Below are 12,316 nucleotides of genomic sequence, written 5' to 3'. Positions count from 1 at the left end.
TAAGGAGGCGCTATGGACACTAGCACGTCCCTAGTGCCTCCTTATTGACGGAAGCGGCGGCTGTCAGCAGGTCTGACAGCCAACGCTTAATTTTACCAGCGTCTGTTGTCGAACCAGCTGACAGCCATGGGTTCGGAAAACGGACGCCAGCAAAATTGAGCATCCATTTTCCAACCCGCGGGCAGAATTTCTTTTTTTTTGAAGATTTTTTTTATTTTGGGGGCCTCCAACTTAATATCGCTATGATATTAAGTCAGAGGGTGTACAGAAAAGCAGTTTTTTCTGCTTTTTTGTGTTAAATTTCTGAAAGTAAAATGTGTGGCTTGAGGGGGTTGGCCGCACGTTTTCCACGCGCTATTACCTCTTACTGTATATGGGGTAATAGCAAGTCAAAAACACGTGGCCAAACGGGGCTAGCAGTACACTCGACCTGATAGTAATTCTGGCAGAAAAGGACCAAAATGGTCCATCCAGTCCACCTAGCAAGCTTATAGTAGTATCTACTGCGCTGTGCAGGTTACACCCATGTTCTCTTTTACTAGGTGAACAGCATTCTTTAAAATTCAGAGTGCTGCTTGATGTGCTTTGCCTATGGACTTGACATTAGAACACTGGGAAGGATCCATCTTTTTCTGCAACCACAAGTGCTGCAATACCTCTCCTGCAGAGGCACTGGTATGAGTGCTTATAGGTGCTGTAATTTAATTAATGACCCTTTGACCACCTCTTTTTTGGGAGGGTAGGCCCAGGGAGATTTCAAAGGCCTCTGGGGGACAGGTTTTGGGCACTCAGGGGCATAACACCTTCATAAAATGTCCAGGACCCACTCATCTCCTACTGGGACTACCTCCAGGGGAACCAGCTAGAAGTCATTGTGCTGTTGCCACCTGCAACTGCAAGCAGCTCTGCTTTCAACTTTCTTGCTCTCCCCGAGCATTTGAAGAGAGCAGTTTTGCACTTTTGCCATTCTTGAAAATGTTGAACCCAAAACTGAGCGTCCGGTTTTCAACCTGCGAGCTGCCAGCCAATTTCAAATTTTCTCTCTTTTTTTTTTTTTAAACTTTCGGGACCTCACCATGATATTAAGTCGGAGGGTGCACAGAAAAGCAGTTTCTACTGCTTTTCTGTGCACTTTCCTGGTGCCTGGAGAAATTAACGCCTACCTTTGGGTAGGCGCTAATTTCTGAAAGTAAAATGTGCATGTTGCGGGCGCTATGCCACGCGTTTTCGACACGCAATTACCCCTTATTGAATAAGGAATAAAGCTAGCTCGTCGAAAACGCGCGTCCAATCGCGGGTTAACAGTGTGCTCTGCGGGGCGCACTGTACCTTATTGGCCTGTTTGTCTTCTACTTAGAATTTCTATAGTGACATACCCAGGCAGCATTGCCTTCCTGCATCTTTCTACCTGGCTTTCCTTCACAGACCGGGCAGGAGCCTGCAACACTCATGACTTGCTTGGCCCTGTACACCCCCAGGGAGCCCACCAGAAAGAAAGCAAATGCTATTGCGGTGAGTAAACCTCCCCTCTCCTGCAGTAAATAAGCAATCCTTGCTCCTGCCTTCTCTTAGCTGTACTGCAGCAAACAGAGTATGCTTTCAATTCTTAGCCTTTTCACTGAAACAATATCCCCAGCAACAGGCTTCCTTCCCCCAAGCAACAAACTGCAGTCACTACTCATCACCTCTGGGGATGCCTCTGCCAGCTGATAATGCAGTCCCAGTTTCCTCTCACTTCTGCGCATTGAGCTAGCTAGGGTCTTTTTTTTTTCCTTTTTGAGAGCCTCCAGCAAGCAGAGAAAGGAGGCGTGGGAGAAGAGAAAATGAGAGCAAGGGAGCAGTCCTGCTGGCCCATTTTTTCTTTTTCTTAGTTTAAGGGCTGCAAGTTTTCTGAAGGATACAGGACCTGTTCTCTAGAGCAGTGTTTCCCAACCCTCTCCTGGAGGCACACCTAACCAGTCAGGTTTTCAGAATATCCATAATGAATATGCATGAGAGATTTGCATACATTGGAGACCCAGGGTATGCAAATCAATCTCATGCATATTTATTGCGGCAATCCTGAAAACCTGACCGGCTAGGTGTGCCTCCAGGAGAGGGTTGGGAAACACTGCTCTAGAGGATCCACAGACCCCTGGGGGGGTAAGGGATATCCACCCAGAGCTCATCCAAGGAAGATCCTGGGAGAATTGCTTTGACTAGTAGGTGGTTGTCCCAGGAGCAACAAGGACTCAAACAGGCTGGGGGCCCAGCCAGGCTCTGAGAGTTATCTTTATATGGCTGCAGATGCTGGAGACAGACTACTGGAACTGGACCAGGACTACACCTTTCTTATAGCCCAGAGCAAGATCATAAAAGAGGTGTGTCCTCTGACAGCTGTGGAGGAGGGAAATCCCATACCTGATGGCTGGTCTAGCAGGAAAAAAAAAAGGAAAAATTAATTGGTGTTGACAAGTATGCACAATCGAGTTTTATTTGGGTCACCCCAGAGCCAAACTCATATTGGTTATTTTCCAGTGCTCAGGCACAGTGGCAAATACCAATGATAAGTACAGATTACCAGTAGCAGACCTGCAATTTCATATTTGAGTTCATTTAGAACTCAAATGTATAATCAGATCCTGGTGATTTAACACCTCTTCCAAATTCACACCGATCTGTTTCATTTCCTCTGAATCACCACCAAGAAAAGGATAGTTTTGGCATGGATATCGCCCACATATTCTCTGCAGTAAAGACAGAAGCAAATTTGTTTAGTTTTTCTGCAAAGTCTTCCTGAGCACCCCTTTGACTCCAATCATCTAATAGTCTAGCTACTCCCTCCCAGGTTTCTCGCTTTTGATGCACTTTTTATTTTTTTAGTTTTGCAATCTCAAATTCTCAGTCTGACTTGTTTTACATCTAATTAGCCAGTATTAATGCTCTCTTCTAATTGTCCTCATTAGGTCTTGCTATCCTTTTTTTTTTTTTTTTTTTTAAAGAATGCCTTTTTGGATTTAATAGCCTCTTTCAAAGCACCATTTAGCCATGGAAGCAGACATTTGGTCTTCTTTCATTCTTTATTTTAAGGAATACGGTTTATCTGGACTTCCAAGATAGCACTTTTAAGAACAGTCCCCACTTCTCAAGCAATCTTTTATCCTCAGATTTCCTCATTTTATCATAGTCTCCCCTTTTAAAGTTAAATGCTAATTATAGTTTTATTATATTACCTCCAATGCAGTCAAATTTGATTGCACTATGATTGTCAAGCAACTCAACCATCATTCCCTCTCACACCAATGAACTAAATACAAAGTAGCTCCCCATCTCATCAGTTCAAGCATCAGAAGTAATCATTTACTACATCTAAAAACGTAAACTTCCTGGCATACCCCGAGACATTATTATATATATGTGAGTAAATGAAATCTCACATGATCATTGCTTCCATTTTTACTAGCCTGTTTAATTTCTACTAACATTTCTGTTTCACCTACTGCTATGCTCATGCACATCACGCATGGAATCTTTAACCATAGAGATTGCGGAGTGCTGTTTGTTTCCAGAATTCAAAATGTTTTTCCATCTACCAACACCACAACTCAGCTCACTGATCTGATTCCCATTGTGACAAAGGTTAAGTAGTACTGCTATATAGATTTATGTTTCTAAATAACTTACCCTGAAAGTTATTTTAAAGAAAAACCTAACAATTTTGACTGTTGAGATTTCAGATCAGGTACTAGAACATACCTAATATTCTACAATTTGAGGAACATTAGGCAATTATTCAATTAACTGAAAAATATAGAACCAATTAAATTAAGCCACACAATTTACCATCTAATCTTTTTTTAAGATAAAACGAGACCACCTCTACACTACTCACAGTAAAATAGTAAATGATGACAGATAAAGATCAAAATGATGACAGATAAAGACCAAAATGCCAAGAGTCATCTTGTAGATGTGTATGAAAAATTTCCAAGAGCAACCCAACACCAACTCCACCAACTGTGAGAGACCAGTTTTGGTCTCCAAGTTCACACTCGACTTCTATTAGCTACCCTTGATTTTTATTTCTAGGTCTCCTTTTATTTTTTTTTTTGGGGTGGGTGGGTGGGGAAGGATTCATGTCTAGTATTTTAGCAGTTTTCTCCTGCTTTTGGCTTCCCCTTGTACAAGTCCTTTGTGAGGCCTCATCTGGAGACCGTATCACGAAAGGGAAAGAGACAGAATGGAGGGAGTCCAGAGAAGTGTGACCAAAATGGTGGGTGGTCGCCATCAAATGTCATGAGGAGAGGTTGAAGGCGCTAAATATGTATACCCTGAAAAAGAGGTGCAGGGGTTATGATACAGATCTTCAGATACTTGAAAGGTTTTAAATGATGCACAATCAACAAACCTTTTCGTTGGAAAGAAATCAGTAGAACGAGGAGTCACGAAATTAAACTCCAGGGAGAACGACTCAGAACCAAAGTCAGGAAATATTTCTTCAAGAAGAGGGTGGCGGGTGCCTGGAATGCCCTTCAGGAGGAGATGGTGAAGCCAAAAACAGTGAAAGATTTCAAAGGGGCATGGGATAAACACTGTGGATCCCTAAAGGCTAGAGGCTGGAAATGAAATGAGTGCATGGGGGCAGCAACTTGTTGGTGTGGTGGTTACTACTCTTAACCAATAAGCCTTCATACTGTTGTTGATGCAACTCCATCATTGCTCTCCGCTTTGACGGCAAGGGGGAAGAGAGGAAAAGGGGAATTAGATTCATTGGCCTTGTTGGTTGCTGCCTGAATTTTGCGGTCCCGGGAAACAAATAAGCATAGGGGTAAATTGCTGATGTAGCTATTGCTACCCATAACCAATAAGCCTGAAACTCTTTATTTATTTAGAGAATTTTATATACCGACAGCCGTTTGCACATCGTATCGGTTCACATGTAACTTATAACTAGTTGGGAATGCCCTTACATAGAACAGGAACAAAGTGTACAGTAACTTACAATAACAAGATAAACTGAGTAACTGAGAAACTATTTACAATATTCAATGGTATATAGACCATAATTTGGTTAGAGAAGCAGTCCATAGTATGATTGAGTAACTGGGAAGGCATAGGCGTGTTACAGGCATAAGAGTGTTACAGGATAAGCAGTCCATAGTATGATTGAGTAACTGGGAAGGCATAAGAGTGTTACAAGCTTAAGGGTGTTACAGGATATGCAATCGATCAAACTTTTAAAAGAGGAGGGTGCAACTACAAAAGAGGAGTTGATGAAACTACAACATTGCTCTCTGCTTTAAGGGCAGGAGGTAATGTAGAATTGGACTCAGCAAACAAGGGCCCTGATTTGGACAGTATGGTAAACTACATATGGGGTGGGGGGCCGACTTGTATGGTGCACTAGAAACTTACCATAAGCTCTCAGTATCAACCTGGAGGGGCCCCATTTTTACCCTCTTCCCATCTAGTCTAGCTATCACAGGGAAAACCCTTCACCGGAAGACCACGCACTGTAGCTTCCCTCCAAACTCAGATACTGGTGTAATGACCGACACCCTCACCTTCTGCCTTACCACCAACTTTGTACGTGGTCACATCCTTTTAAAAGAGAAAGTTGTGTCCACTCTTTGTGCACACAAACACGCGCTGTTGAATCGTTTTTGCTGTATCTACGGATCCAGGTAGTGTTAATTTGAGACTCACCTGCAATTTTCAGAAACATTTTCCAGGAACGAGAGAAAATAAAAATGAAATTTGTTAAACGGTCAATCTGATTATGCTCTAGCTCCCCTGGTTTATTGGAAAGGGGCTTCGAGCACGGCGAACACTTGCTTCACGTGGTTTTTGTTCATGAAATAAATTGAGGCAAACGGGAAAAGCCGCAAATAAAAAGCTACTGCATAGCCTGGTCCCTATCACCCGGGAGAGGAGCCAAAGGGGCGACAACAGCCAACTATAAACGCAGGCTGGATAGGAGCCGGCGCGTGCCCCTAGGCCTCATTCTGCACGCACCATTCCTGAAGAAGGATCTCTCACAAGGTGAGCAGTTACGTCGGATTCACCCGAGCAGGAACACGACCAGCTCAGACTCTTCCGGTTCACCCGAGGCCGCTGACCTCCCAACCCCGGATGGCTTCTTACCTCGCCGCAGCTCCCGCTCCCAGACGGCGACGATGACCCGCGAGTGCTTGCGGTGGTGGATAAGCCACAGGGAGAGTGTCTGCACGCTCTGCTGCGAGTTACTGAGCTCCGACAGCTTCTTCTCCAGCGCCGCTTCGGAAAAGGCCGACATCCCCGACACCTGGAGGGTAAGTGGGTGGAAGGAAGGCAGGGTCTGGCCGCTAATCTCCCTCCTCGCAATGCACAGGCAACGGTCCCAGGCACCCACGGCCCGGCGCAGCCACGCCCCCGACCCGCCCTCCACTAGTGCGCATGCGCACGAGCATCTGCAGCAACGGCCAATCAGCTCAGCCCGGCGCCGTTCTGCGCGTATACTGGCTGGGTGCGCTACAACAGAGAGGGAGAGGGGAGGGGGGGCGGTGTAGTGTCACGCCTTGGTTGCTGCTATGCCTCCCCACTCCATTCCCAGCATTCCAAAGAGCTCGACCAAGACGCAATACATCTCTCCTCTCCACCTTTGCTTCCTGTTCCGCGCGTCACTGCCGGAATAAAAAAAAAAAAAAAAGGGGGGGGGATGTCACGTCCTGTGTCGTCACCCACGAGTCTCCGCTTTTTAACCGAAATCATGTGGCTTTGTTTGCTGCAGGGCGGAGTTATAGAAACGGCGCTTTTCTGGTTGTTCCCGCATAAGGCGCCCATTTGCAGATCAGTCTAGGTAAAGCGCTTGGAATCTTGGACCTGCCGAACAGAGTAACATACACAGTAGAAAAAAAAAATTGAAAATCGCCTATAAACGTGCATAGTCCATACATGGCGCGTTTGCATTTTATGTACATGAGCTTTGCGGTAAAGCATTTATGCAGGTAGATGAGCATACCTATTTCCATATATAAGTCAACATTAGCTGCTCCCCACATATACTTTAACCGATCCCTCAACTCCATCGCCTTCTCCAAATGTTCCAGGTATATCTAAAATCGCACAGTGCTGGTCTTTAGAACATGGACTGTCTCTAATGCATGTTTGTTTTAAGGCTGAGTTTTTGTGTGGGCAGGAAGCATACAGGTCTGAACCCTGATAATGCTTTGGCATGCATCTTAAAATAGGTTCCTAAGTAGTCTAGAGCAGCCCATATGCATTATGAATGAAATTTTTTAGAATATTTTAACTATTATTTAGAGCACTTACCAACATTAAAAATTCCTTATCAATCTGTATTAATTTATTCTATATTCATTGTAATTAAACAATATCTGATAAAAAGCAAAGAACACAAAAACTTCAGATCCAATCAATTATGTCATAAAACAAATATCAATGTATTATTTTTCTAACTTGTTTCCAGAAAGGCAAAGATTACCATAAATACAATAAAATAGCAATAATTATGAACATAAGAAAATGCCATACTGGGTCAGACCAAGGGTCCATCAAGCCCAGCATCCTGTTTCCAACAGTGGCCAATCCAGGCCATAAGAACCTGGCAAGTACCCAAAAACTAAGTCTATTCCATGTAACCATTGCTAATGGCAGTGGCTATTCTCTAAGTGAACTTAATAGCAGGTAATGGACTTCTCCTCCAAGAACTTATCCAATCCTTTTTTAAACACAGCTATACTAACTGCACGAACCACATTCTCTGGCAACAAATTCCAGAGTTTAATTGTGCGTTGAGTAAAAAGAACTTTCTCCGATTAGTTTTAAATGTGCCCCATGCTAACTTCATGGAGTGTCCCCTAGTCCTTCTACTATCCGAAAGAGTAAATAACCGATTCACATCTACCCGTTCTAGACCTCTCATGATTTTAAACACCTCTATCATATCCCCCCTCAGTCGTCTCTTCTCCAAGCTGAAAAGTCCTAACCTCTTTAGTCTTTCCTCATAGGGGAGTTGTTCCATTCCCCTTATCATTTTGGTAGCCCTTCTCTGTACCTTCTCCATCGCAATTATATCTTTTTTGAGATGCGGCGACCAGAATTGTACACAGTATTCAAGGTGCGGTCTCACCATGGAGCGATACAGAGGCATTATGACATTTTCCGTTTTATTCATCATTCCTTTTCTAATAATTCCCAACATTCTGTTTGCTTTTTTGACTGCCGCAGCACACTGAACCGACGATTTCAATGTGTTATCCACTATGACACCTAGATCTCTTTCTTGGGTTGTAGCACCTAATATGGAACCCAACATCGTGTAATTATAGCATGGGTTATTTTTCCCTATGTGCATCACCTTGCACTTATCCACATTAAATTTCATCTGCCATTTGGATGCCCAATTTTCCAGTCTCACAAGGTCTTCCTGCAATTTATCACAATCTGCTTGTGATTTAACTACTCTGCACAATTTTGTGTCATCTGCAAATTTGATTATCTCACTCGTCGTATTTCTTTCCAGATCATTTATAAATATATTGAACAGTAAGGGTCCCAATACAGATCCCTGAGGCACTCCACTGTCCACTCCCTTCCACTGAGAAAATTGCCCATTTAATCCTACTCTCTGTTTCCTGTCTTTTAGCCAGTTTGCAATCCACGAAAGGACATTGCCACCTATCCCATGACTTTTTACTTTTCCTAGAAGCCTCTCATGAGGAACTTTGTCAAACGCCTTCTGAAAATCCAAGTATACTATATCTACTGGTTCACCTTTATCCACATGTTTATTAACTCCTTCAAAAAAGTGAAGCAGATTTGTGAGGCAAGACTTGCCCTGGGTAAAGCCATGCTGACTTTGTTCCATTAAACCATGTCTTTCTATATGTTCTGTGATTTTGATGTTTAGAACACTTTCCACTATTTTTCCTGGCACTGAATGTTGCGCTGGAAGTGGACCCTTGGCCCGGTGCAGGATTGGTATGGCCCTCCGGTCGGACTCAGAGAGCGCCTGTCACCAGGAGGTGGAGCACAGGAGGAGACAGAGGCTAGCTGGAGCTTCACCAATAGCAACCTGGGGTTCCCTCAAGTTGAACCCTTGATTAGGTGGGCCTCGCAGGATCTCCTGGAGAGGAAGTATAGAGGCGTGCCCACCACGAACAAGGGTGCGCGGTCGAGGTCCAAACCAGAATGTCTAGTGGTCATAGAAGGCCAGACCAGAGAGTCCAAATGGATAGCGAGAATCAAGGCCAGAGTAGTAGATCAGAATGGTCAGTCGAACCAGGGGTCAGTACCTGTAGTCTATCCAGAAGTAGTCAGTGTCCAGGCAGAGGTCGGTTTCAGGCAGCAGTCAAGAATGGTCAATGTTCAGGCAGAGGTCTGTTCTAGGCAGTGGTCAAGAATAGGAGCAAGCAATGGTCAGTACTGTGAGATCGGTCTGGAGGGTACTACTAGGGATGGAGAGACGAAGGAACAGGAGACGCTGGAACAAGAGACACGAGCAGGAAACACTGGAAGGCAAACTAGACACACTGGATTGTACGACCCGATTGCCAAGGCAATGAGCTAAGGGCTGCATTGAGGTTTAAATACCCAGCTCAAGTGACATCAGACTCGGGCGCCACCCAAGGTTTTCCCACGCTTGTCCCTTTAACTCTGGGAGAGCTCCCTGCGCGTGCGCTAGGGGGCGGGGCCGACGCCGAGTAGGGCACCAACTCCCGACACAAGGACAGCTGCGATGAGGAAGGCCGCGAGGGAGCCGGGAACCCCGTTGAGGCCGTGGCTGAGCTGTGCAGGGACTCAAGGCGGAGGTGGTAGATGGGCCAGATGAGCAAGTCCGGCCGCGGAGCAAACGCGGCCGGGAAGCGCAACACCAAATGCACAGCAAAACTATGACCGTTCACATAAAAATCTATAATCAAATTCTGGAGTCACCTCTGTAAAAAAACAAAGACTCTGCTAAACATTTTGGGGTGGATTTTAAAATGCCTGCAAGCGTAAATCCCGGGGTTACGCACATGGCCGGGCCTTACGCATGCCAAGTAAATTTTGAAAGTGGCCCGGCCACGCGTGTAAACCCTGGAACGTGCACAAGTGACAGGTCTCTTCAAAGGGGCGGGCTGGGGGTGGGGTCTGGGTAGGGCAGGACGGAGGCCAGCCGGGATAGCAGCCATTAGCTGCTATCCTGGGGAAGCGGGGAGAAGTAAACTATTGGGGTATATAAATTAGTGTGTTTCTTTTTTAAATAGTAAGATAGCTTATAAACTGAAGTTAGTGTTTGTTTTTTAAATAGTGTTTGGGGTTTTATTTTAGTCAGTAAAGCAGCTAATAAACAAGTTAGTGTGTTTGTTTTCCCAACCTCCCACTTTCACACACACATATACAAAAAAATAAAAACAGCCCTATAACTTCACGAATTCCCCACACATTAATGATAATTTGATCATTCCCTTGTAGGGCACTACTGTGAGCAAAGGCTTACTAATGTTGCTATGTCAGTGGTTAAAACTGGGATAGAACTGTACCGTTTCCCTTTTTATTTTGCATTTTATTTTACTGTTTATAGAGAGTTAATGACAGAAACTGCAAGTATGTGAACAACAAACAGTCGAGGAGAAAAAATTGCTTCTTCAACAGTTGGCAAATAGAGATAAGACTGTATCCCTCCCTGCACCTGGCTTTAGCAAAGACTTTTGCATGTCCGCAGAAATAACAAGAAAACCGCTACTTAGAAAATGCATAAAGGCGTTAAACAATATTTTATTGGGTAAGGGAATTGATACAAGGGAATAGGGGAGGGGAAAGGGGGCTTGCATAGACGAAAAAGTGTATAAAGCGTATTGCTTAACCCTGTGGGGGTGTGCCTACTTCTGTAAGACACTCGTACTTGCAAGTTTGTGAAATAAAGATTTATATTGTTTCACTGAATCTTGTGTTCACTCTCCTTCCTTCCAAGAAGGATTTGTTTATTTGTATACTACCAGATATATAGTGAATACACTAATACATTTAAAGGACATTAATTAGACACATTCCTACTCCCATAGCAACCTAAAACTTAACTAGGAACTGAACAAATATGAGATGAAAACAGTAGTCGAGCAGCAAGTGGGTTGCCTCCCAGTCTTTTGCATCGAGTGTCACATGTATGATTTTTTACCTGCCGGTGAGAAGTTGTATGTGTGCATCCGATGCAAAGAGCTCCTGTCTCTCAGAGAACAAGTCCGATCTCAGGAGGCTAGAGTGGAAGACCCGGAGGAGCTGAGGCAAACAAAGAGGTATATAGATGAGACCTTCAGGGACATAGTAGCCAAGTCCCAACATCAGACTGGCAGCCCTGGTGCTGCCTTGGAGGAAGAAGGTCTTATGATTGGAGAGCATCAACCTGGTGCAGCAGGAAAGGATCCTGTAGCAAGGACCTGCTCTCCAGGTGACGCATTGTCCTCTCACACCAAGGATGTGTCTCCAAGGCCTACTGCCCAGGAGGGAAAGGTTAGGTCGGCCGTCAGTTGGTGGGAGGGAGATTCTGGAAGCCAAATTTAGGCTCTTAGGTAGAAAGCTTAAATCCAGAACCTCCAGGGTAGCATTCTCTGAAATGCTCCCTGTTCCATGCGCAGGTCCCCAGAGGCAGGCAGAGCTCCGGAGTCTCAATGCGTGGATGAGAAAATGGTACAAGGAAGAGGGATTCGGTTTTGTAAGGAACTGGGGAACCTTTTGGGGAAGGGAGAGTCTCTTCCAAAGGGATGGGCTCCACCTTAACCAGGGTGGAACCAGACTGCTGGTGCTAACCTTTAAAAAGGAGATAGAGCAGCTTTTAAACTAGAACAAAGGGGAAAGCCGACAGTCGGTCAGCAGCACATGGTTCGGAGGGAGGTATCTTCAAAGGATACTAATGATGCATTACAATTAGGGCATCCCGACAGTGAAGTTCCAATATTAAGAAAAATAGACCAAGTGCCTGTAAGTAAAAACTCACCTGAGCTAAAAAATTCTAACTTATCCCTATCAATTAAAAAGCAGAATGAAAATACAAACAAAAAACAAACTTTGAAATGTTTGTATGCTAATGCCAGAAGTCTAAGAAGTAAGATGGGAGAATTAGAATGTATAGCAGTGAATGATGACATAGACTTAATTGGCATCTCAGAGACATGGTGGAAAGAGGATAACCAATGGGACAGTGCTATACCGGGGTACAAATTATATCGCAATGACAGAGAGGAGTAGTCGGGAGGAGGTGTGGCGCTTTATGTCGGGGATGGCATAGAGTCCAACAGGATAAACATCCTGCATGAGACTAAATGCACAATCAAATCTTTATGGGTAGAAATCCCTT

General features: G+C 44.5%; 1 protein-coding gene across 3 annotated transcripts in view; it reads right to left on the bottom strand.

Moving 5' to 3' along the window:
• RPRD1A (regulation of nuclear pre-mRNA domain containing 1A) overlaps positions 1-6,582 on the bottom strand; it is a 313,839-nt gene extending 307,257 nt beyond the window's left edge. For 2 of the 3 annotated variants that reach the window (XM_029589843.1, XM_029589845.1), the window contains exon 1: positions 6,124-6,581. In XM_029589843.1, coding sequence (XP_029445703.1) covers positions 6,124-6,274 — 151 coding nt within the window. In that variant the 5' untranslated portion in view covers positions 6,275-6,581. Of the gene's footprint in view, positions 1-6,123 lie in introns of all 3 variants that reach the window. The other variant, XM_029589844.1, reaches the window with a different exon arrangement.
• Positions 6,583-12,316: the final 5,734 nt, after the last annotated feature.

Source organism: Rhinatrema bivittatum, chromosome 2 (assembly GCF_901001135.1).
Source record: "Rhinatrema bivittatum chromosome 2, aRhiBiv1.1, whole genome shotgun sequence".
Lineage (NCBI taxonomy): Eukaryota > Metazoa > Chordata > Amphibia > Gymnophiona > Rhinatrematidae > Rhinatrema > Rhinatrema bivittatum.
The sequence above is the reverse complement of the archived record's forward strand: the minus strand, read 5'-3'. Positions and strand labels throughout refer to the sequence as shown.